The 24,990-nt window shown below is 36.4% G+C and overlaps 1 protein-coding gene across 1 annotated transcript in view; it reads right to left on the bottom strand.

The window, feature by feature from the left end:
• Positions 1 to 492: 492 nt before the first annotated feature.
• The window catches only part of LTN1 (listerin E3 ubiquitin protein ligase 1), a 68,532-nt gene continuing 44,034 nt past the window's right edge, over positions 493 to 24,990 (bottom strand). The window contains exons 19-30 of the mRNA XM_023190095.2: positions 21,206 to 21,348; positions 19,256 to 19,391; positions 18,912 to 19,056; positions 17,519 to 17,732; positions 16,797 to 17,034; positions 16,389 to 16,463; positions 14,215 to 14,401; positions 8,886 to 9,057; positions 7,771 to 7,991; positions 4,834 to 5,028; positions 3,493 to 3,660; positions 493 to 2,870 (exon numbers count right to left, since the gene is read on the bottom strand). Coding sequence (XP_023045863.2) covers positions 2,808 to 2,870; positions 3,493 to 3,660; positions 4,834 to 5,028; positions 7,771 to 7,991; positions 8,886 to 9,057; positions 14,215 to 14,401; positions 16,389 to 16,463; positions 16,797 to 17,034; positions 17,519 to 17,732; positions 18,912 to 19,056; positions 19,256 to 19,391; positions 21,206 to 21,348 — 1,957 coding nt within the window. The 3' untranslated portion in view covers positions 493 to 2,807. The remainder of the gene's footprint in view (positions 2,871 to 3,492; positions 3,661 to 4,833; positions 5,029 to 7,770; positions 7,992 to 8,885; positions 9,058 to 14,214; positions 14,402 to 16,388; positions 16,464 to 16,796; positions 17,035 to 17,518; positions 17,733 to 18,911; positions 19,057 to 19,255; positions 19,392 to 21,205; positions 21,349 to 24,990) is intronic.

Genomic DNA, 24,990 nt, shown 5'->3' with positions numbered 1-24,990 from the left:
TACTTTTAGTAGAGACGGGGTTTCACCATGTTGGCCAGGCTGGTCACGAACTCCTGACCTCAGGTGATCCTCCCACCTCAGCCTCCCAAAGTGCTGGGATTACAGGTGTGAGCCACTGCGCTGGGCTAAAATTCCATTTTTAGACATATGTCCAGAATATCTAGCACATCTGCATGAGGTGACATGATCAAGAATGTACACTTGCAGCACTGTTCAAAATGGCAAAAAAGTAACAATTTAAACAACCATTAGTAAGGGAACTGGTAAGTAAACTGACATGACACTAAACAGCATATTATGTTAAGTGGAAAATCAGGCTACAAAAGATTACATACAGTAAAACATCATTAACATAATTTTTGTTAATTATTATATATTGTTTCTGGATAAAAACACATGGTAAAGTATAAAATCTTAAATAGGAAGGAGTCACACCAACTTCAGAATAGTACGTTAGCTCTAGGGAGAGAAGGAGGAGAATGGCGCCAGGGAGAAGTACAAAAGAGTAACATTTTATTTATTTAAAAATCAGAAGCAAATATGGCAAAATAGTATGTGAAGGGTACAAGGGCATTTATATTATTATTTTCTGTATATTTGAAATATTTGTAATTAAAAAGAATTTTAATGGGCACATATGGTATAACAATCAAATAATAACATTAATTACTCGCACCAGAAAAATGTATCAAATAACAACATATTATTTAAGCCACAGAAACTTATGTACATACATTAGAGCATGTGATAAAAGAGTCAAAAATAAATTTTTAAATTTGCAATTTACTTTGAGGTTTTAAATTAATAATTTTGCTAAACTCATGCAATTTTAAAATGTCCTTAAGCTAAAATTTTAAGGGCTGCTATCCTTTTTGTTAGAGTTGTCAACGCTGTACAGATAAAACTTTAATGTGGTATCCTGAATTTCAGTCTTATGTTGTAAAGCTTCTTCTTTAGTATATAAACAGTTAACAAGCTTTACAATTATACTTACAAGTCTTAAAGAAACGTATTACGAGTCCTAAGTATGAAGAACAGTTATTTAATTATAACTACTTAATTATAGTGTTTTACCAAGAATCTGATGCCCTAATACTAACGTGGAAAAACAATGCTCCATTATTCCGTTTTCTTTTCTGCTTGGGTTTGGGCCAGAAGCCAAGATGTACCAATACTGGAAAGGTTTTAAACAGTCTTATTATAAAACCATTTTTAAAGGAAAAGTAGTAACTTTCACAGGGGAGTAACACAATCCTTTGGGATTACTATGTCAGAGAGACATAGAAAAGATAGAGAATATTTTAAGAAAAGGGTTAACGAGGTAGTAAAATTTTGCTATCTGTACTTCACTTACTGACCCTCAGAGTCTCAAGGCTAGAGAACAATAAATATTTTACAGAAAAATGTAGGACGCAAACAAAACTGGGCAGGACACTGCATCTATAAATATAATTTGAGAGATCTATAACCCACACGTAGCACTTCACTCTCAACTATAATCCTCTGACCACATTCATACTATTTCAATAGTCATTTTACCCAGTAGATGGAAAGCAGTAATTTTATTTATCATGAATTGCTTTTTGCCAATTAAACTTGTGCAACAGAGATGATTAGCTGGTCTCTCAAGTAACCTAGATATTAGATATGCTATTTCCACGTAATGGAAGACTGCAATGAAATTGTTCCAAGTTCTAAACTTCCATACTTTTATATTTTGGGCACAATTTTTAAGAGTGGCAAAAGGCAGGTTTTCACTTACTCACTTCAGCCTATTATACTGAATTTTACTTAAGTGCTAAAATCCTTAACTTTCCATTTCTGAAGGCTTGAAAAACATTTGCTCCCCCAAGTCTCTTATTTAGTATAACTTTGGCTGGTAAGAATAGCTAAGTTTGCTTCCAAAATTGAAAGTCTCCTACAACATTTTTAAATGTTTTTTTCTCCACTGATCTTTAAGTTTCAGTAATACTCATTTATTTCTTCCCTCTCAACAGAAAGATAACTACCACTCTGCTTCATGAATGAAATAATCAAATTACTATTTCAAATTCTCACCCTCTAGATACTCGCTCAAACGGAGTAATAAATTCACTTACACGTTTACAATTCAAATTTCACTAATATATAGAAATAATTCTTCCACAAGCAAAAAGGTCAGCATCAAGAATTTAATTTTCTGAGTTTCATAACCCTTGATAAATGGAGGCACCTTGAAGTTCAGTTGGAACTCTTTTATATAGGATTTCAGAGCATGCTTCCAAATATCTTAAGACAAGCCATATTAATAGCTTAGTGTCATTTTTATCATTAAAATAATCTACAAATATCAGAATACTACTAATTTATTGTCATGACTAATAAATAAGACTTAAAATATCTATAGATGTAAATCAGCTCTCTCCGTTCATTTTGCTTCACTTGGACTATTCTAAAATACAGATTGACAAATGGAACGGGTTTATCAATAATATAGTTGTACAATCTTTTCACAAATTCCAATTCTGTAATTTAGGGTTTTTCATATTTATTTTTAAATATACAAAGAGATTAAACCATTAATAGAAATATTTTCTCTCGAATATGTAATATTCTCTTGTAAAAGGAAGTTTCCAAACATTTATAAAGCAATCTAAAGTTAAGTAAACCTGATTTTAGGATTATTACATTAACCAAAATAATTTTCCAGAGAAGGTCCTATTTAAAAGTAATGCTCACTGGCTTCCCCACATCCACATTTTAAGATGGATCCAAATCCAATGCCTTTGCTTGATGTACTTCAGGGATCCCTTCCAGTGAAGAAAACCTCAGAAAAACGTCTCACGACACAGTGGACAAGTGGATTTGTTGCTAGATGTAAACCATTTGTACTGAAAAAGAAAAGGTTTTAAATATCAAAGACTTTTTAAAGCTCTCCTCTTACATATATCATAAAGTACATATACATCTAAAGTAACCTTCAAATGATAAAGTGAAAAGGGAAGAATACTAAAATTTTTGCTCTGTATCTCCAAAATCAACACAAATGAGTATACTTCCGATGGCTACACTAAGTTCTTTCTACTTAGGCTCATGCGCACAACCACTAAGGTATGAGAAATCTCCTGTGAAACAAATGAACAAATGGCAACTTCTTTTTCAGTATGTTTAAAAAGAGCATAGGGCTCTGATGCCAGATGGCTTCCCGTACCGACTCCTGTAGTCTCCTTCATGGTCCAGATCTCAGAAGACCTTCTACTTCTTGAGCGGTAAAAGGTCACTGGAAACACCCATTTGTTAGAGGGCCTTGATTCTACCAGTCTCGGTAAACTGCTAATTATCTTTTGCAGATTTAAAAAAATCACTTTTTAATATATCTCCCATTAGCTATAATTAAGTTTAACATACATTTTCTCTTCCAAAGTTAGACATTGTGTATGTGTGTGTGTGCGTGCGTGTTTATGTGTATAAAATACATAAAATATAAGTAAGTTAATTTCTCTTTAGACTTACCAAGCAAGCTGAATGGAATTTTTTCTTGCATGTTCTACAGGCTTTTTTGGGAAGGGAATAGTTGAAACCATGAATGACTGAGAAACAGATCATGCAATCTTCAACACCCTCAAAACGTTTGTCTACATTATTTTTCCATAAAGCTAAGCCTTCCATAATACTTCCATTCTGTTAACAAGAAGAAAAGTAAGTCAGGACACACTGATGACCACTAATTTTATTTTTATTCAATTTCACAAATTTTAAAGTTGAATTACAATTCTGAAAGAAGACAATCTGCTTGGCTATGTTCATATCTCCTAACTTTTATGAATGTTGGTTTCTAAAATAACCTCCCAAGTTTTCAGAACCAGATGTAATTTTTCTCCATTAAATCAGACTTTAAAGGCTTCTGGACCAATACTTAAAGTGTAATAGTCCAAGCTTATTGCTTGATAAAACTCTCTTAATAATTAAATCATTTAGGTTAGTTCTAATGTTTAACTGAAAATGAGGAAATTATCTCAAATTATTTGCTCCAGCTCTACAATACTGGTGAGCATATTTGTTTAAAATAGTTTTTCTTGGCCGGGCACCGTAGCTTACGCCTATAATCCCAGCACTTCAGGAAGCCAAGGTGGGTAGATCACTTGAGGTCAGGAGTTCGTTGACCACCATGGCCAATGTGGTGAAACCCCATCTCTACTAAAAATACAAAAAATTAGCCAGGTTTGGTGGTGGGTGCCTGTAATCCCAGCTATTCTGAAAGCTAAGGCAGCAGAATCACTTGAACCGGGAGGCAGAGGTTGCAGTGAGCCGAGATTGTGCTATTGCACTTCAGCCTGGGCAACAAGAGCAAAATTCTGTCTTGGAAAAAAAAAAAAAAAAAGTTTTTCCTTACTGTAGAATGCCTGAGATACACAGTGTGCAAACAGAACTGAAGATTTAAAATGTGGTTAGAGGTCAAAGGTCTTTGAGAGTACTGGGACTTCTTTAACCAAAGAGGAGTTGAAATGTAAGAATAAAAGTGAAAGTAGCTCAGAAGGTATTCATCTGTCCAGTATCTTTCAAAAGATCCTCTCTGAAACAATTTCCTTAATATCATGCACCGTTCCACATCTTCTACAATGTTAATGAAATAAAGTCAATCCCTCGCAAACACCAGAAAATAAATGACAGAACCTTAAAAATTAAAACAGAAAGGCAGGTTTAATCCATTTAGGCATATATCTGTATTTATCCAAGGAAGTTTAATATCTACTTTTACCTTAAGCAGAAAAGGTGTATTTTATGTTTAAATGCCCTTTTAAATAGATCATCTTTTTCAAGTTTATAAAGCCAAATGTATAAACAGAAACTTACCTGATGAGTTAGGTAAGTGCTTAACTGCAGCATCCAGTTCCGCCACTGCTGAACAGCCACTCCTACTCTTTTGCCACTTTCTACTGTTATTGAACCCAGTGGATAATTTGAAGGCAGCTGTATTATAAGTTCAATAACTATGTCCTCAATAGTATAAGTAGCCATTACCTCTCGAGTAGTAGCTCGAGCTTTAACCTGCAATACAACAAAGGATATTTTGTTTGCCAGATTCCTTTCTTTCATCCAGAAAACATTTTGATAGAAGCTAAAGGCTTCATTCAAGGACAATGCAGGTAAACACATTCACTTATCTAACATAAGATAATTAAGAAATAGGTTTAGGCTGGGCACAGTGACTCACACCTGTAATCTCAGCTCTTTGGGAGGCCAAGGTGGGCGGATCATGAGGTCAGGAGATTGAGACCATCCTGGCTAATACGGTGAAACCCCGTCTCGACTAAAAATACAAAAAATTAGCCGGGTGAGGTGGCGGGTGCCTGTAGTCCCAGCTACTCGGGAGGCTGAGGCAGGAGAATGGCGTGAACCTGGCAGGCAGAGCTTGCAGTGAGCCGAGATCATGCCAATGCACTCCAGCCTGGGTGACAGAGCGAGACTCCATCTCAAAAAAATAAAAATTAAAAAAAAAGATAAGGAAATAGGTTTAAATACCTGCCTAGTATATTTTTACAGTGATTTTGTGATATTCAAAGTATGTTTTAAAAGACATTAATTGCTCATAAAAAAAGGTTTTATTGTGTTAGGCTTGTCACATAATAGTTCAATAAACCTTGAATAGGTAAGTGACAGAATGGGTTATTATCCCTTCTCTTCCACACCGAGTATCAAATATCACTTCTACATCTAATAAGTCTTCATCTACCATGTTATCCTCCTAAGCTTTGGAGCCAACCATCAACTGCCAGAACATTTATAGTTATTTGTTTGGTTTTCAAACCAACATTGCACACTCAACATAAAATGCACACATTATCATCCTTTACAAACTTCATCTTCTGAATTTCCTACTTCCAGGCTAAAAAATCATCATAGCACCATTTTAAATTTCTGCTTCTACCTCATCCTAGATATTAACTAAATCATTAGCACATCTCTCACATCCCTACTCTTTTATAGTCCCACTGATACTGCCTCACCCATGCCCTAGTCCTTTGCTCATACTGTTTACCCCAATAGTCTCCTCTAACCATTCATTTGAATCCAAACTGTTTGCCAACAGATCATGCTATAGACTATGGTCAGAGCAATTTCAAAGATCATAACTCTGACCATGCTACTGCCTGAATGAAAAATGTTCAGTGGCTGAATTGTACCACTTTGGATTGTTATTTGAGGCCCTTCCCAACATCCCTCTAATTCACTGTTGAGTAGTCTATTCACCTTTGGGACTCCTACTCATTATTTGGGTTGGAGTACTGCGTTATTTATCATTTCTTGGGCAACAACTGAAATGACATTCTCACTTTTGTGCTTTTTGGCAACAGTATTTTTTTTCTCTCTTTTTTTTTTTTGAGACATAGTTTCACTCTTGTTGCCCAGGCTGGAGTGCAATGGCGTGATCTCAGCTCACCGCAACCTCCGCCTACCTCAGCCTCCCGAGTAGTTGGAATTACAGGCATGTGCCACCACACCCGGCTAATTTTGTATTTTTAGTAGAGACGGGGTTTCTCCATGTTGGCCAGACTGGTCTCGAGCTCCTGATCTCAGGTGATCCGCCCGCCTCGGCCTCCCAAAGTGTTGGGATTACAGGTGTGAGCCACTGCACCCCGCCTATTTTCTCTATAGTAAATGCCTTTCCCTTCATTTTCCCCGTAACAAAATCCTGCCCACCTCCAAGTGATTTTCTTCCATAAAATCTCACTTAATCCCCTCAGCCAGATGAATCTTTCCCACTCAGATCATGAGGAACTCTTTCTCTTAACATGCTACTTTCCAATGCAAAAATCATTATCAGTATCGCTCTTTTCCCTTTATTAGACTGTATGTTATTACAGGACAAGAGTCTAGTCCTACTAAACTGTTCATATCCTTGGTGACTGGGACACAGTGCTTGGCATCTGTAAGTATTCCAATACAGATTTTGAATGAACTAATGAATGCTCAAAAACTATTTGCTGGGTGAAATGGTTTGGATCTGTATCCTCGCCTGAATCTCATGCTGAATCCCAAATGTTGGAAGTGGGGCCTAGTGGGAAGTGACTGGATCATGGGGTCGGATTTCCCATGGGTGCTAGTCTCGTGATAATGAGTGAGTTCTCATGAGATCTGGTTGTTTAAAATTCTGTGACACCTCCCCGCCTCTCTCCCTCCTGCTCTGGCCATGTGAGGTGCTGACTCCCGTTTGCCTTCCACCACGATTGTAAGTTTCTGAGTAGCTGGGATTACTGGCGCCCGCCACCACGCATGGCTAATTTTTGTATTTTTTCAGTAGAGATGGGGTTTTACCATGTTGCCCAGGCTGGTTTCAAATTCCTGACCTCAAGTGATCCACCCACCTCGGCCTCCCAAAGTCCTGGGATTATAGGCATGAGCCACTGCACCCGCATGCTCACAGGCATGAGCCACTGCACCTCTTTTCTTTATAAATTACCCAGTCTCAGGCATTTATAGAAATGTGAGAATAGACTAATACAGTGTGTGAAGGAAAATTATACCACTGTTTCAATCCATACATGAAGTAATATTGAGATTTGTCACACAAATTAGAAAACAAAATAGGCAGGTCTTGAACTCCTGGGCTCAAGTGATCCTCCCACCTTGGCATCCCAAAGCGTTGGGATTACAAGCATGAGCCACAAATCCTGGCCACCAGTTTCTATAAATTCTGAGCCAAGAGCTACAGTCTGTTTTGATATTAACAATGACAGACATACCCAATATTAAAACAACTTTTCTAGAGAAAGTCAAGACAATACTAACCGTCATGCCATTAAATAGTTGTGTACTTGTTTGTACAGAAGATATTTCTTGAAAAGAAAGAACACTGCTGACATACTTGCTTGTAAATCTATCTACAATATTGAAAACACGCTTCTCACTGCTATTCCACCACAACCTAACCATGGCAGGCAAGTCTTTTAATGTCATATGATAGACTGAGCAAGCCAAGTGTGGAATGTGGTATGGAAGAGTTGCTGTTTCTGAGGAAAAAACAAATTCCTGATTAGTCACATGTATTTCTTATATAGAATAACAGACTAATACTAGTATTTTCTTTAAAAAGTGATCCTTAATTCCTCAACGATAGTGCTACAGCTCATCAAACAAATATACCAGAGAAGCCAGAACTCTGGAGTATCAGCATCTTTCCACACATTCAAAATGAACCATAAGAATGGCAAAATAATTTTTTTAAGTGAAAATCCCAATTGACACTGAAAAAATCTACCTAGAAACAGAATTCTGTATTTAACATGAAAGACCACAAATAAAATAGAGTATACACATTTTAAAAAGAAGGAAAAATTAAAGATGCTTGGTATTATAAATTATGAAAAGGAGTCTGGCCTCCTTTACTTTCCCCAGAGCTCGCTGTGCTGCTGTGCAGAAGTCTTAGAATACCCAACTCAATACTCACAAGATGCAGTCCATCCTCAGATCTCCAAGGCATGTAAAAAATGCATATTCTTAGTAAATTGTTTCCAATACTGTGGTACAACCACATATATGCATATCTATCCTCTCTGCTCACATGCAAGTTCCCAGAATGAAATACATTTTATTCAACTTTATTTCCCCTTATTTATATGCCTATAAAATGTTATCACATAAGAAATGTTTGTTTACAGAGTCAAAAGTTAATAGTCCCACCACACTAAGCTTCAAAAATATATTAAATTCCTCACAGTCCTTTATTTTAGGGTAAAATCGAATTATTCATCCTATTTAGAGAAATATGGAAAATGGTCAAATTCAACATTCTCATAGCCAGGACCTACCTTTGGGGTTATTCTCCCCATTCCCAGGGAAAAGTTTAATTCAACCTAGTGTGAATCTGGCGTCCAAGAAAGAACATAAACACATATCTTACTGACCTCGAATACTCAGCTGGAGCTCCTCAGTAAAGAATGTTTTAGGGTCCTTATTTGGGACCTCAATTGCGGTCTCGGCATAGGTTGGATTTTCTGGCATAAGCCTGAACAGGTGATAGAGCAATTTATTCAAACTCTTTGTTTTCCGAAGATACATTGAATACAGAGCCCGAAGCTGGTGGACAGCAAAGAATTTGTTAGTAAACCAAATACACCAAGACAATTGGTATAAAAGAACAACTCAAAGTGTAACAAATGTCCTTTCCTCATAAATGAACAGACATTCTATCCCCTCATTATTAGAACAAGTTGCTAATATTTTTCTCAAATTATCTTCCTGTGTTAGAATACACTCACCTTGGCTTACAGTGTCTGAGAAAAACTGTTCACCATTCCCACAGATGACTCCCTCACTCTCCTCCCAAGCCTCCCATACATTCCTTCCACACCATTGTCCTTAACCTTTCAAATTCCTGCTTAAAACTAATCCCATTTTTATGGCTGACCTCATCCTGTATCAAAAACTCTGACATTCCTTTATGACAGAGAGCACAAACTAGCAGTCCAAGATGTCTTGGGGGTCTTCTCAGAGTTGTTTTTTCAATCAGGAGATTTGACATAAAAATACGGATTTCTGGTTTCTCTTTTAAAAACAGAAAAACGAGCCACCACTGGAAGCACTGCAGGTATCTGTGTCAGACCTGTGCTTCATAACTCCTGCTTTCCCTCAGGAACACAGCTTGCATTTTCCACACTGACTTTGCAGTTCTTTGGGATCTGGTTTTAAGATAATTTCTTCTACTATATCACATATCTCCTCATAGTACAAAGATACCATTTTCTTTTTTCTTTTTAAAAATTTTGTATTTTTAATTTTTGTGGGTACACAGTAGATATTTATGGGGCACATGAGGTATTTTATAGGCATATAATATGTAATAGGGTAAGTGGGGTATTTATCACCTCAAGCATTTATCCTTTCTTTGTGTAAAATACAACATTTTCTTTTCTTTCTTTTTTTTTTTTTTGAGACAGAGTCTCGCTCTGTCGCTCAGGCTGGAGTGCAGTGGCCAGCTCTCAGCTCACTGCAAGCTCCGCCTCCCGGGTTCACGCCATTCTCCTGCCTCAGCCTCCGGAGTAGCTGGGACTACAGGGGCCTGCCACCTCGCCCGGCTAGTTTTTTGGTATTTTTTTAGTAGAGAGGGGGTTTCACCGTGTTAGCCAGGATGGTCTCGATCACCTGACCTCGTGATCCGCCCGCCTCGGCCTCCCAAAGTGCTGGGATTACAGGCTTCAGCCACCGCGCCCGGCCTTTTATTTTATAAACACTATGAATACTTACAAGGATCAAGTAATAGGATTTGGAATTGATTTTTAAAATATGTTGACCAAAGTGCTGTTATCATCAAACTTAACATCACTAATGAATGAACATCCCAAATCTGAAAATCCAAAATCATCTTCTAAAACTTGTTGAGCACCAACATGATGCTTAAAGGAAATGCTCCTGGAACATTTCAGATTTTCGGATCTGGGATGCTTAACCAGTACGTGTAACAAAAATATTCCAGAATCTGAAAAAATCTGAAATCAGAAACACTACTGGTCCCAAGCATTTTGGATAAGGAATACTCAACCTGTAAAAGAACACAATGACATTATATGGCTCCTGAGGTAAGACTCTGAGAACATGTAACAACTTGTGCAGTAAGTACTCTTGCTGAAAATCAACCACAATCTAATGAGGAAACGATCAGACAAATTCAAAGTATATGACAGGCTAAAAACAGCTGGCCAAAACAATGACAAGAAAGAAAAGAAAGGTATAGGAATTATAGGTTAAAGAAACTAAAGAAATATGGCAAACAAATACAAACATGGTTCTTGATTGGATCTTCAACACAGAAGAAAATAAAACTATAAAGATATTACTGGGACAACTGAGAGCATCTAGATAAAAATTAGGTACTACTGCATCGAAATTAAATTTGAATATAAAAATTATATTCTGCTTATGTAGAAACATGTCCTTGATCTTAGGAGATACATGTTTAAATGCTTTTGGTAAAGCATCATAATGTCTGCAAGTTAGTTTCAAGCAGGTCAACAGAAAAATAGTACATACAGAGACAGTATGTGCAAATGTAGCCACGTGTTAAAAATGTGTTGATCTAAAAGAGTATGTGACTTTTCATTGAATTATTCTTCCAACGTTGTTGTTTAATTTTTTTTCAAAATAAAAAGTTAGAGATATTTTAAAAATTAATCAGCAATATCAATGGACTTTAAAGAACACACATATATGACCCAGCAATCCCACTGAAGTATACAACACAAGTGAAATGAAAATACATTTCAACACAAAAGTTTATACATTAATGTTCACAGCAGCTTTATTTAAAATGGTCAAAAAAACCAGAAACAGCCTAAATGTCCACTAACAGATAAGCAGATAAACAAAATGTGATATCTATAAAATGGAGTATTATTCAGCCACAAAAAGAAATGCAATACTTATGATACATGCTACAATCTGATAAATCTTGAAAACAATATACTATGATAAAAGCCAGACACAAAAGACCAGATGTGTGAAATGTCCAGAACAGGCATATGCATAGAGACAGAACACAGTTTAATGGCTATGAGGAGCTGTAGGGTTTGAGAGGAAATGGGAAGTGATTGCTACCAAATACAATGGGATGTTCACAATGTTCTAAAATTAGATAGTGGTAATAGTTGCACAAGTCTGTGAATACAGTCAGCCCTCAACATCCACGGGTTCCACATCTGAGAATTCAACCAATCGCAGATAGAAAATATTTGAGGGGCAAAAAAGTGATTTTTAAAAACCCAATACAATAAAAATACTACAAATGTTAAAAATACAGTGTAGCAACTATTTCAATAGCATTTACATTGTATCGGTGATAACTAATCTAGAGATGATTTTAACTAGTATACAGGAGGATGTGCATAGGTTAGATGCAAATACTGTGCCATTTTATATAAGGAACTTGAGTATTCACTGGGTTGGGGGCCATGGGAGGGAGCCTGGAAACAATCCCCTGCAGATATCAAGGGATGACTATATACTAAAAACATCAAACTGTGTGGCCAGGTCCAGTGGCTCACGCCTGTAATCCCAGCACATTGGGAGGCCAAGGTGGACAGAACACCTGAGGTCAGGAGTTTGAGACCAGCCTGGCCAACACGGTGAAACCCTGTCTCTACTAAAAATAGAAAAATTAGCCAGGCCTGGTGGTAGGCGCCTGTAATCCCAGCTACTCGGGAGGCTGAGGCAGGAGAATCACTTGAACCCAGGAGGTGGAGGTTGCAGTGAGCCAAGATCGCACCATTGCACTCCAGTCTGGGGGACAAGAGTGAGACTCCATCTCAAAAAAAAAAAATTAAAAAACACCAAACTGTGTATGCTAAGTGGGTAAATTTTATGGTATGTGCAATATCTCAGTAAAGCTTTATAAAACAGACAAATAAACATACACATGTACATATACAACTTTTTCTAATTCAATCTGATTTGCTAGGAGTTTTTTTGAGAAAAAAGTTAACCCATGATTTAGGAACATTTAAAGTTTTCTGAAGAAAAATTGTTTATTTCAGGATTCACCTAATTATTAGGTAGGTAGATAAACCAGAACAACCCACCTAATAATTAGTATTATTAGGTGGGTTATTCTGGTTTATCTGCCTACAGCTCAGTTCAAGTTTTTCAGACTCTATAATAATAAATGCTGCTGTATAATTTTGCACCCTAACCCAATCCCAGCCTAGTAAAAAAGGTGATGCATGGCCATTTTCCTAATTTCTGAATATAAAATGAGAACAAAACTCTTATACACAAAAGCCTCAATCTGCTGCTATTTTTTAGAGATCAACAATATTTTAAAAAATTGATGTAAAAGCCCAATAAGGAGCTCTTGAAATATATCATCAGCAAATAAAACCAGCTTAAGTCCCAAAAATACGTGACAGGCCTAAAGAGAAAACTAATCTATTTAACAACTAGATCAATGCTACTTCTGTGATTTGACTTTTCCCCTTAGATGTACAAATGCAAAGATGCAAAAACTGATATCTTTGTACCAAGGTATGGGTTATGAGCAACAACATAAATTATAATTTAAAAATTCCAAAAAGTCACATTGGAAATGAATGCCGTGAATACTTAATCACACTAAGTGATAAACTAAATCTTTTTGTATTGACCTGTCAAAGAAGGCACATATTTTACTAGGTTAATTCAATCAAAGATTGACAGCGATTTAGATCTTCCTTGTTCTTTTTGAGACAGGGTCTGGCTCTGTCGCCCAGGCTTGAGTGCAGTGTCATGATCTCATCTCACTGCAACCTCCGCTTCCCGGGCTCAAACTATCCTCAAGTGGGGATCTTTCTAAAAGAAATAAAAACTAGAGAGATCTTTCCAGTTTCTTCTTGGACAAGGTCTTACTTCCTAAACATGAGACAACAGAGACATCTAGTGGCTGTTAGAATAATTTGGGCAAAATATTTCAGATACTTTCACCATTTAGGTAACAGTTGGAATTATTACACAGGTAATGTTTCACAGATCTTTCTCCAAACAGTGATTTTCAAGTAAGGTAAATTGCCAATGATGTATTAAGTGAAATCTCCACAACAGAGTGAAAAACTGACCCCCCCAAAAAAACAGAAAAAACACAAGATTCAATTCTTTTGAAATAATTACTATGATAGTACACAATTAAATTATATAAGTATTATTTCTTGATATAAAAGAACCTGGTGACTACATTCAGTTAGAAAAAAAGTTGATCTGGCCACATATCAGAGTAATTACTTTTGCTTGGAGGGGTAAGGTATAAGGGACAGGAGTAAACTTATTAAGCAGATTGTCTGAAGTTAGCTGAATAAAATGAGATTAGGCCGGGCACCGTGGCTCATGCCTGTAATCCCAGCATTTTGGGAGGCCAACAAGGGTGGATCACTTGAGCTCAGGAGTATGAGACCAGTCTGGGCAACATGGTGAAAGCCCATCTCTACAAAAAATATAAAAATTAGCCAGGCATCGTGGCTTGCACCTGTAGTCCCAGCTACTTAGTGAGAAGATCGCTTGAGCCTAGGAGGCAGAGGCTGCAGTGAGCCGAGATCGTGCCACTGCATTCCAGCATGGGCAACAGAGTGAGACCCTGTCTCAAATACAAAAAAAAAATGGATGAGATTAAAATATAAGGATTTCCCTTTTATTAAACTGAAGGGAAGGAAGGTATTTAGAACAGTATCAGAAGCATATTAGGACAGAACTATTGAAAGTTGTCACATATTTATTTACCTGTGATGATGCGGCTTTGAAGAAAGTGAGTATTAATTTCCAAGTGAGAAGGTATCCCAGAACATAACAGAAGTCTTCACTCAGTGGTTTAATAGTAATTATCTGTCCAACAGGAACACACCCCAAAACATTTTCTAGTAAGTCCTCTTGAGTGCTAAGAAGAGACATCAGTGCGGCTGGTGGTGACCTAAGAATCAATGATTAAACACCACAAGTTTTCTTTATAACTCATCCCTTAACAAACTGACAGTACTTGTAAACTTCAAGCATTTTAGAAAAATTTCTCTATTTTCCAAAAAACATTTTAAAAATTCTCCTCTATTGATCCAATTTTAACTCCTAATCTCACATAACAGTAAAATCAAAAAGACATATTATAGCACTTGAAGGAAAGACATTTTTAGAAAATATCTATTTCAATTTTCTGTTTTATAAGTGAAAAAAAATCACACATCCAGAGAAGCCAAATGATTAGTCCAAAGTCTTTCAGTTAGTAGGGGAAACTGTTAGGGATTCTAAATCCTACCAGGCCTTTTATCATCCTATAAAAGACAAAGTGAAGATTAAGACTTCGAACTTTGTCACTTCATTCTAGTTTCTATTTTACTGCATATTATCTACTTAGCACTATTAAGAAATATCACAAGGTACTATTAATCAGAATGATAAACACAGAAAATAATTATGTGCCTATTTAAAAAATCATGATTGTATCTTTTTAGGAAAATAAATGTACCATTCAGATTACTTCACAACAATGTAAGTTAATTTTCTTCTTTATTCAACTACTCTACTCATTTATACTTTCAGGTGAACTTATGAGATTCTCAAAAAGTAAAATGCTTAACTCTCTTCTCTGTGATACTCTAGCCTGGTTCTCTCCTTTCACTGCTGTGATCGTTCTTCCCTTGTGGCTTCCTTCTCCCAGCCCACAAGCATAGGCCTTCTCCAAACTTCTGCTCTTAGGTCTTTTCCTTCAACCCCTCCATCTCACGTACCCAGCCTTCTATATTCCATATTGATAGTCACTAGATCTTATAAAACACCAGCTCCAAAATCTCTCCACTTTTCACATTGCCCTCCACTCATTGTTATTTCACTTCTGGAATGACCTCCACCTCTGCTTGCTTCTTTTTACAATTCATGTTTCACACTACACTAGCATCAGAATCAGCTGATGACGCCCTGTCTCCTGCCAAGTGATGGACAAATCCCCCCCAAAAAAGTCATTTTCAAGGCCATTCATTATCAGGCCTCCTTAACTACCCTTTCGGCTTTATCCTCCACTATACCCTGCCTACTCTATACACACTGGTTCATTTATTCTTTCATTCAACATACTACTCATGATGTCTGCTATAGGCCAGGAAGCATTCTGGCCTATAGCAATCTAGCCTATTTCTCTCTCAGAAATAAGGGACAGAAATTCCTGCCCTGACAGAACTTAAATTCCAGGAAAGAAAGACACTGTCAATAAAAGTATACATTAAGTGGTAACTACTCAATATTGCCCAAGCACATCCTCACATTCATGACTCAGTGCCTTTGTACATGATGTTCTCATAACGTATATTGTCTTTCCTGTCCTGCAGAAATGCTACCTAACCTTAAAGGACCAGTTTAAATGCCTCTTCCTCTAAAGAAAGTCTTCCCTTCCTGATGTACATTAATTGTGTCCTCATCACATGCTATCTTCTATAGGCCTAAATGACATTTAAAAAAATGTTATCTATCCTTCTTCTTAGCACTTATCATATACTATATTTTCTATAAGGCTACGGTATCATCTGTATCAGATAAATTAGTCAAGAAAAAGAAAGTGCTCACTAAACACTGCATACTCCCTTCAGCATTTAATTAATACTCTGCACAAAGTGGATGCTCAATAGATATTTGAACTGATACACTCTTTCCACAGCCACCATATGGCCAAAGACAGTTTTAATGAACAGAAGCAAACGGAAAATATGATTTAAGAACAATTAAGAGAGAGAAACAATCTTTTGAGTGAAATCTAGATTTCATTTATATCTTATAGGTAACTAAAAAGATCTATCTGTAGAATGAATATAACTCTAATTTACAGCTTCTGTGCTGCTTCAGTCCTCTGAAGACATTATAAGTGAGATGGATTATAAGAATTTAATAAAACAAATTATTTTAAAAAACCTTACAGAGCTGGCTCTTCTTCTTCATCTCCATATGACTTTAGATTATCCTGATCATATTGCGGTAATTCAGGCATCAATCTAGAAATTAGAACAGTATATTAAAATACGTGATATTAAACTGTTTATTAAGTCATGCTCAAGAGCAGAAAGACCAATACTTATTTTATAATAAGTAAATGTTTTAATGAGTTTTCTCTAAAATAACTACTATAGCCACGACTATTAAAATATAAATTGTGTATAGAAAACAATAACCTAAAAGATCAGGCAACTTAGTGTCCCTATAAGTGAAGCAGTCAGATCTCCTTCTTTTAAAAATTTCACTTTTTTAAATGATTAAAAGTAAAAACTAAACATATATTCTATTTTTTTAGACCACTGTAACATTGATTCAGTTGGATGAATTCTTACTTGTATAGCATATGATAAACAGCAATTTGCACAGGCCTAGCTCTGAAGAGAAGTAATGGGGCCAATGTATTTAACAAAGTCTGGAGATATTCTGGTAAGTTTGTTTTTTGGTCAGCAACTAATCTTGCAGGAAGTTTGTGACTCAGTAGCTGTTCCTTTGAGATATATGTTAATGTTTCACACATGGGTTTCAGCATTGCATTCTGAAAGGATGTTTCAGACACATCTTTGTTTTCTCCTAATGACGAAAAGGAAAGAAACATGCCCGTCCCAAAAGAAAGTTAGTATAGCTTAACTGATTCACAATCAAGTATCATTTAAGAAAACGAAATAAAAACTAGACATCAACAATAAAGCACTCTTAACTGGAAACATGACCTGAATATATATTCCAGTTAATCTCAACTGTTTTCATGACTTTTATCTGATCCTTATCTAAAAAGAAAGTGAATGTTCAACAGGTTCTATTCACGTGATCCATTCACGTTATCCAAATTACTACTATTTTAACTTGCAACGGTCATTGGATACCTTGCCATTTTTCAATTTTTGTCTGTAAAGTAGAAGCATATGTGATGCTTCTGAGAAGCCAAGCTTTCTTTTCTGGCTTTTTCTTTTACTATTTAGTATTATTTGATTTAAACATCAAAATTTTTGGTTTTGAATTTTCAGTAAGTCATTTCCAGTGAATCAATCTCATTATTATTCCCTTTTTCACTTGCCTGTAACAGTCACCAAAATAGGTAAAAGCAAACTATGGATGCCTTGGGAAAAAAATTCTTTCCATTCACTGATTAGATTTACAGGAAGATTGCCAATGGTATCCAGAGTTGTGGAATCAAAGAAAGCACTGAGGTCACAGGCCAAATCACAGCTGACACAGGCAAACAGTTGCACAAGTGGAATAGAATACAATGCCTGATTCTCACTTGTTGTCTGAAAAAAACAATAAAAATGAAATAGGTAAACAGACTTCTACCAGAACACTACAAATAAAGCCAATATAAAGAAAAGCCTTTCTTTCATTTCTTTGAGTTTTAAAATGAAAAGCAGTAGAAGTGTGTAGTCTCAGGAGAAATAAAACAATTTTACATCAAAATAACTTTTTTCTTCAAAATTAAATACAATGAATTAGAATCATTAATAAATAATTTATTCTCAAATGCCCTTTTTAATTTGTAAACTATGGAAGAAAACACTAAGTCAGATACATTAAATACACACTTCTAATCTTCTCAGTAGCCCTACAAGTTGTAAGTTATTTTAAAATAAGAAAATCGGCCAGGCGCAGTGGCTCAGAGGCTGAGGCGGGTGGATCACATGAGGGCAGGAGTTTGAGACCAGCCTGGTCAAAATGGTGAAACTGCATCTCTACTAAAAATATAAAAATTAGTCAGGCATGCTGGTGGGTGTCTGTAATCCCGCTATTTGGGAGACTGAGGCGCACGAATTGCTTGAACCCAGAAGGCGGAGGGTGCAGTGAGCCAAGATTGCGCCACCGCACTCCAGCCTAAGCAACAGAGCAAGATTCCATCTCAAATTAAAAAAAAGAAAAGAAAAAGAAAAAGAAAGAAAGAAAGCTGAGTTTAAGTTTAAAACTCAAAGTCACATAGCTAATAGCAGGCAAAGCAGAGATTGAGACCAATTCGACCCTGAGCGACTTGCTGCCTTGGAGCCCACAAGTAATATACTTCCGGTTGCTCTGGGTCATAAAATTACACTAATTCCCTCTGAATTTGCTATTTAATGCATTACTCTCACAATATTCATACAGTATGTTTTAGAAACAATCTAATTATAACCAAAAAAGACCAAAATAATTGTCATTAACAGATAAAACCTAAAAGGGCTGTGCTGCAAATATAATAAGCTATTGGAGAAAGCATTTTAATAATAGGAGATTTGGTCACTGAATGATGCTGGTAGTCATTAAAAATCTATCATCTTACTATTCTGTCAAATCATAGCTGGTAAGAAGAACATCTATAAAGTGTTTTAAATTACGCAAAGGAACCAATTACAATCATCACTTAAAGAATGAGGTTGGTAAATAGTTCTGATGCAAAAGTAGGCACAAAGACCCACAAGAGGTGATGACATATCAGGTTAATTTACCTCCAACCAAGCCAACATGGAGCACATGATGAAGTCCCACTCACTCTCTGCCAAAGGGGATGAGCAATATTTCAGAAATAGGGAAAGAAACCGGATTATTTCTATATTTACACCCAGTACCTCTGGACTTGCTTCTGATAGATTACTGTGATAAAGATAAAAACAAATGACAACAAAATAATAATTATATTGACATTCAATTAGAAAATATATTATTTAAATCTTATGTACTCATAAATAACTGACTTAAATGTCTACCATAATTTACAAATTTGTGACACCGATACGTAATCTTTGTCTGAATTGTATACTGAAGGAAAAACATAGTATAAAGCATCACCTACCAACTGAAAAGAAAAATATCTTCATGCTCTTTCTTCCAGGATATTATGATTTTCAATATTCCATGTAATAGCTCTCCATCATCTATACTTTTGGTTTGCAAACAAGAATTGAAAATGGCAAGATGTCCAAAACCTCCTGAAGTAAAATTCAAAATGAAAATTAAAAATTTTTAAGAACTATGTGGCTATTTTTAAAAAGTCCACTTTGAGAAGTAAAAAACTTTCTTGAGAAGTGCTCAGGTTGAGAACTCTAAAAATGGCTTTTATGTAAGAGTCAACAAATGACTTTATAAGCTCCAAAGGGTAGGGACTCTGTCTCCATACCCAGCACTTAGCACACAATGAGAATTTGGGGGAGGGGAAAGTAAGGGAATGATACTGTAACTTAAACGGACTTATGCTGTTTTTGTTTTGATTTCTTAAGTGCAGGACATATTCAGCAAACTCATCATTCAAATAAAAAAAACCTACAGCTACAGAGTAGCTGGAAACAGCAAATGGAAAACAGAACATAGTGTTTCATAATTTACACATCCATTCACTCAATAGCAGCTAGTCGGCCGGGCGCAGTGGCTCAAGCCTATAATCCCAGCACTTTGGGAGGCCGAGACGGGCGGATCACGAGGTCAGGAGATCGAGACCATCCTGGCTAACACGGTGAAACCCCATCTCTATTAAAAAATACAAAAAACTAGCTGGGCGAGGTGGCGGGTGCCTGTAGTCCCAGCTACACGGGAGGCGGAGGCAGAAGAATGGCGTAAACCTGGGAGGCGGGGCTTGCAGCGAGCTACCATCTGGCCACTGCACTCCAGCCTGGGCGAAAGAGCGAGACTCCGTCTCAAAAAAAAAAAAAAAAAAAAAAAAAAATAGCAGCTAGTATATGCGCTAAGCTCTGATGTGGACCCTCTCTTTAGAATCTCTACCATTCCTCAAAATCCATCCACTGGTGTATCTTAACACCCTCTGTCTTCAGCCTTCTATCTTACATACCAGTCAAAATGAACAATCTGTATTCTTGTATGTTTTTGCGTACCTGGAATGCCCTTCCCCAACTATGTCCATATGGAAAACGATTTATCCTTCAATACCCAGTAGAAATATTTCTCTTTATGAAATTGCCACTAACACCCTCAAAGCAGAGTGAAAACTCCTTCCTTTCTGCCACTTGTATACATAATAACATCTTTTTGCTACATCAGTTATCACGATACAACTTCATGTTTGTCTTCTCTACAACAGGAACTACCATGTAGTGGGTGCTCATAAGTGTTGATTAAATTAATAAACAGGCCGGGCGCGGTGGCTCACGCCTGTAATCCCAGCACTCTGGGAGGCCACGGCGGGCGGATCACGAGGTCAGGAGATCAAGACCATCCTGGCCAACATGGTGAAACCCCGTTTCTACTAAAAAAATACAAAAAATTAGCCAGGCGTGGTGGCAGGCTCCTGTAGTCCCAGCTACTCAAGAGGCTGAGGCAGGAGAACAGCGTGAACCTGGGAGGCAGAGCTTGCAGTGAGCCGAGATCGCGCCACTGCACTCCAGCCTGGGTGACAGAGTGAGACCCTGTCTCAAAAAAAAAAAAAAAAAAAAAAAAAAAAATTATAAACAAATGAAAAGTGCAGTGTTTTAAATACGGCGGAAGCTATTTTTGCCTTTATATGTTCAGTCATTGGTTGGCTAGGGAGAAATGAGGCACAGCTTTAAAAAGCTATAGATAGAAAAGAAATGGTTAGAAGGTATTTCTGGGTGTAAGTCTTCCCTCAAGGCCCAGCATTTTTGTACTGTAAAATGGTAACAGCCATTGTCTAATGACACTCATCCATATAATCTCAGAACAAATCAGCTGTAATTCAATTTACCTCTAATAGATATGGTCTTATATATTAGAAACAGTTCTTCATCTCAAGCAATAATTAAATTAATGAAATATTTATTATCAAGCAACTAACCATTAGTACTGCAAAGATCTTTCTTAGTCCAGCCAAAAAGAGCAGGTATACATTGAGCACTAAATTCTTTCTTTTCTTCTTTTGACAAAAATGGACATAGACTTTGAATGGTATGCAAATTGCCTTCAGTAAGTGGGAAAAAACTGTTTAAAGAAAAGAAAAAGCACAAGTTAGATTTCTTCCAAACATACAGTTATTTCACATATTCCTTTTATTTGGACTATTGAAAAAGATGAATAATTCTATCACATATAATTACATAAAAAGAAACTATGATAGGTTTTAACAAGTGCTGACTTGAATTTTTTTTGTTTGCTCCTTTTTTCTGCATAGAATTTTAAAATGAGCATATATAACGTTTCCCCATGTATGATTTTTTAAAATTACACTAGCCACATGACATGTTCTCTTTTAAAAAAAGAGTCAACTGCCAGGCACAGTGGCTCACGCCTGTAATCCCAACACTTTGGGAGGCTGAGGAGGGTAGATCATGAAGTCAGGCATTTGAGACTAGCCTGGCGAATGTAGTGAAACCCCATCTCTACTAAATATACAAAAAATTAGCCGGGTGTGGTGGCGGGCGCCTATAATCCCAGCTACTCAGGAGGCTGAGGCAGGAGAATCGCTTGCACCTGGGAGGTGGAGATTGCAGTGAGCTGAGATCGCGCCACTGCACTCCAGCCCTGGCGACGGTGCAAGACTCCATCTCAAAAAAAAAAAAAAAAAAAAAGAGTCAATTGATTCAACTTAAATAAATAGTACCAGTTGTGTGTCCTTTCTTTTTTTTTTTTTTTTTTTGAGACGGAGTTTCACCTTTGTTGCCCAGGCTGGGGTGCAATGCATTATCTCAGCTCAATGCAACCTCCACCTCCCAGGTACAAGTGATTCTACTGTCTCAGCCTCCCAAGTAGCTCGGATTACAGGCATGCACCACCACGTCTGGCTAATTTTTTTTTGTATTTAGTAGAGACAGGGTTTCACCATGTTAGTCAGGCTGGTCACAAACTCCTGACCTCAGGTGATCCACCCGCCTCGGCCCCACAAAGTGCTGGGATTGTAGGCATGTGTGTCCTTTCTTTGAACTGATACTTATATTTGTGCATATATACAGTTGGGTTTTATTCATATAAAAGGGATGACACTAAACATATTGTTCTATCATTTACCACTTATATGTACTTTGTCAGAATGTATAAATTATTCCGTTTTAAAGCTATATAACAAAAATAAACAAAATCTACCTAACACTCCATACTATGGATGTGTCATAACTATTTCCCTATCCATGAACATTAGGTTTCTTCCTCCCCCAAATTTTTGCCCTCACACATAATGCTGCAATAAATATCCTTAAGAAGATATTATTCTGCGAATGTACAAATACCTCTCCAGGCTAAATTCCTAGAAGTGGAATTGAAAACTCAAAGGTTTGAATGTATTATATGTTGGCAATTTCAAATTGCTTCTGAAAACTCATAATCAATTTACACTGTCACCGAAAATGCACAGGTGTGACTGTTTAGCTGCACACTTAATGAATCTTTTTGATTCTTGGCAATATAGTGGATAAAACCATTGCTTTTAATATGTACTTCTGTCACTATTAGTAAGGCAAATCCTTTCATATTTCACATTTCAGTATTGACCTACCTTTAACCATTTCATCTATGAGTTGCCTCTTTAAGTCTTTGATAAATTTTTCAATTTGGAGGGTTTTACTGATTTATATAAACTATCTACATATTATAGATACTTTTTGTTGATTTGCAAATGTCCTCTCCCATTGTCATTTGTCCCTGTAATCTTTATATTTTTGTCGCAGTTTTCATCTTTCAGAAATACTATATACAAAATTTTAACTGTCATAAAATACACATAAAATTCATGTATTAGCCATTTTTAAGTGTAAAGTTCTGCAGTGTTAAGTCCATTCACACTATTGTGCAACTAATCTCCAGACCTCTTCATTCTGCAAAACTGAAACTCTACCCACTAAACACGAATGCTCCATTCCTCTCTCACTGTCGGCCCCAGGCAACCACCTTCTACTTTCTATCCCTATGAATCTGACTACTCTATAAAAGGAATCATAGAGTATCCATCTTTTTGTAACTGGCTTATTTCACTCAGCATAATGTCCTCAAGGTTCATACAGACTGTAGCATGTCAGAATTTCTTTCCCTTTTAAGGCTGAATAATATTCCATTATATGGTTATATCACACTTTTATCTATCCATTTATCCACTGATGGGCACTTAGGTTGCAAGAAGTTTTCATTTTTGCAAAAAAAAAAAAAAAAAAAAAATATATATATATATATATATATATATATACACACACACACACAATGTAAAGGAGGAGCTCTCAGTATTTTTATTCCAAACACATGACCAATTTTCATATCATTATTATTTATTCACCACACTGATTTGAAATGCCACCTCTATTAAAAACTAAATTCACATATATGTGTGGATAGGTTTCTGGACTGTATCCACTGATTTGTCTACTCTTCAATTTCACACTGCCTAATTACTGTAATTCAATATTATGTTTTATATTTGGCATGCAGTTTCTTTCACTTTTTTCAAAACTTTCTTATTTTTGATAACTTTTTCCTTCAAATGTATACTATGTTCAGAACAGTTTACTAAGTTTTTCAAAAACTGTTGAAATTCTGATTGAGATCGCACTAAATTATAGGTTGACACAATCATTTTTACAATTAATCTTCCCACCTTCTTTTGAGATCTTTATTCAAGTTTTACAATTGTAATTTTTTTGTTAAATTTATTTCTAAGTATAGTTTTTGTTGTCATTGTGAATGGAATCTTTTTTTCCCATACCATTTTTTAAATTTATTACTATGGGTGAATAAAAAAGTTATTCATTTTTGTGTGGTATACATCCATCTCCTTAGTAATTAGTTCCAATAGTTCTTTAGCTAATTCCATATTACTTTTATAATCAGAAAAAAATTTTAATTATGCTACAAAAGCTAATGTCAAAAAGTTACATACAGTATGATTCCATTTATATAATATTGTTTTTTGTCTTATTTTGTTTTGTTTTTAGACTGGGTCTCACTCTGTTGCCCAGGCTGGAGTGCAGTGGCGTGATCTCTGCTCTCTGCAACCTCCGCCTTTACTGCAACCTCCGCCTCCTGAGCTCAAGTGATCCTCCCACCTCAGCTTGATGAGCAGCTGAAACTACAGGCGCACACCAACACACCTAGCTAATTTTTTTTTTTTTTGTAGAGATGGGGTTTTGCCATGTTGCCCAGGCTGGTCTCGAACTCCTGGGCTTAAGCTGTCCTCTCACCTCAGCCTTCCAAAGTGCTGGGATTACAGGCATGAGCCTCTGCACCCAGCCAATTCCATTTATATAATATTCTTAAATGACATAATTACAAACATAGAGAACAGATTAGTGGTTGCTAAGGATTAGGACAATGGGAAGAGAGGTGGCTGAGGCTATATATAGATAACCTAAGGGATCCTTATAACGAAACTGTTCTGTAGTTGACTGTGGTGGTGGTCACAGATGTGAGCTACGTAGAACACATACACACTCTATCTCTCACACACACAAACATGTGCATGTAAACTAAGTCAACTGACTATATCAACACCTTTTCCTTGGTTGTAATACTATGCTAAAGTTATGCAAAACAGTACCACTGGGTAGATATGATTTTTATTCTTTGTATTACTTCTTACACATTCATGTGAATCTACAATTACCTCAAAATAAAAAGTTTTTTAAAACTTTTAAGATAAAAAAT

Source organism: Piliocolobus tephrosceles, chromosome 19 (assembly GCF_002776525.5).
Source record: "Piliocolobus tephrosceles isolate RC106 chromosome 19, ASM277652v3, whole genome shotgun sequence".
Classification (NCBI taxonomy): domain Eukaryota; kingdom Metazoa; phylum Chordata; class Mammalia; order Primates; family Cercopithecidae; genus Piliocolobus; species Piliocolobus tephrosceles.
This window is presented reverse-complemented; position numbering and strand designations above follow the sequence as displayed.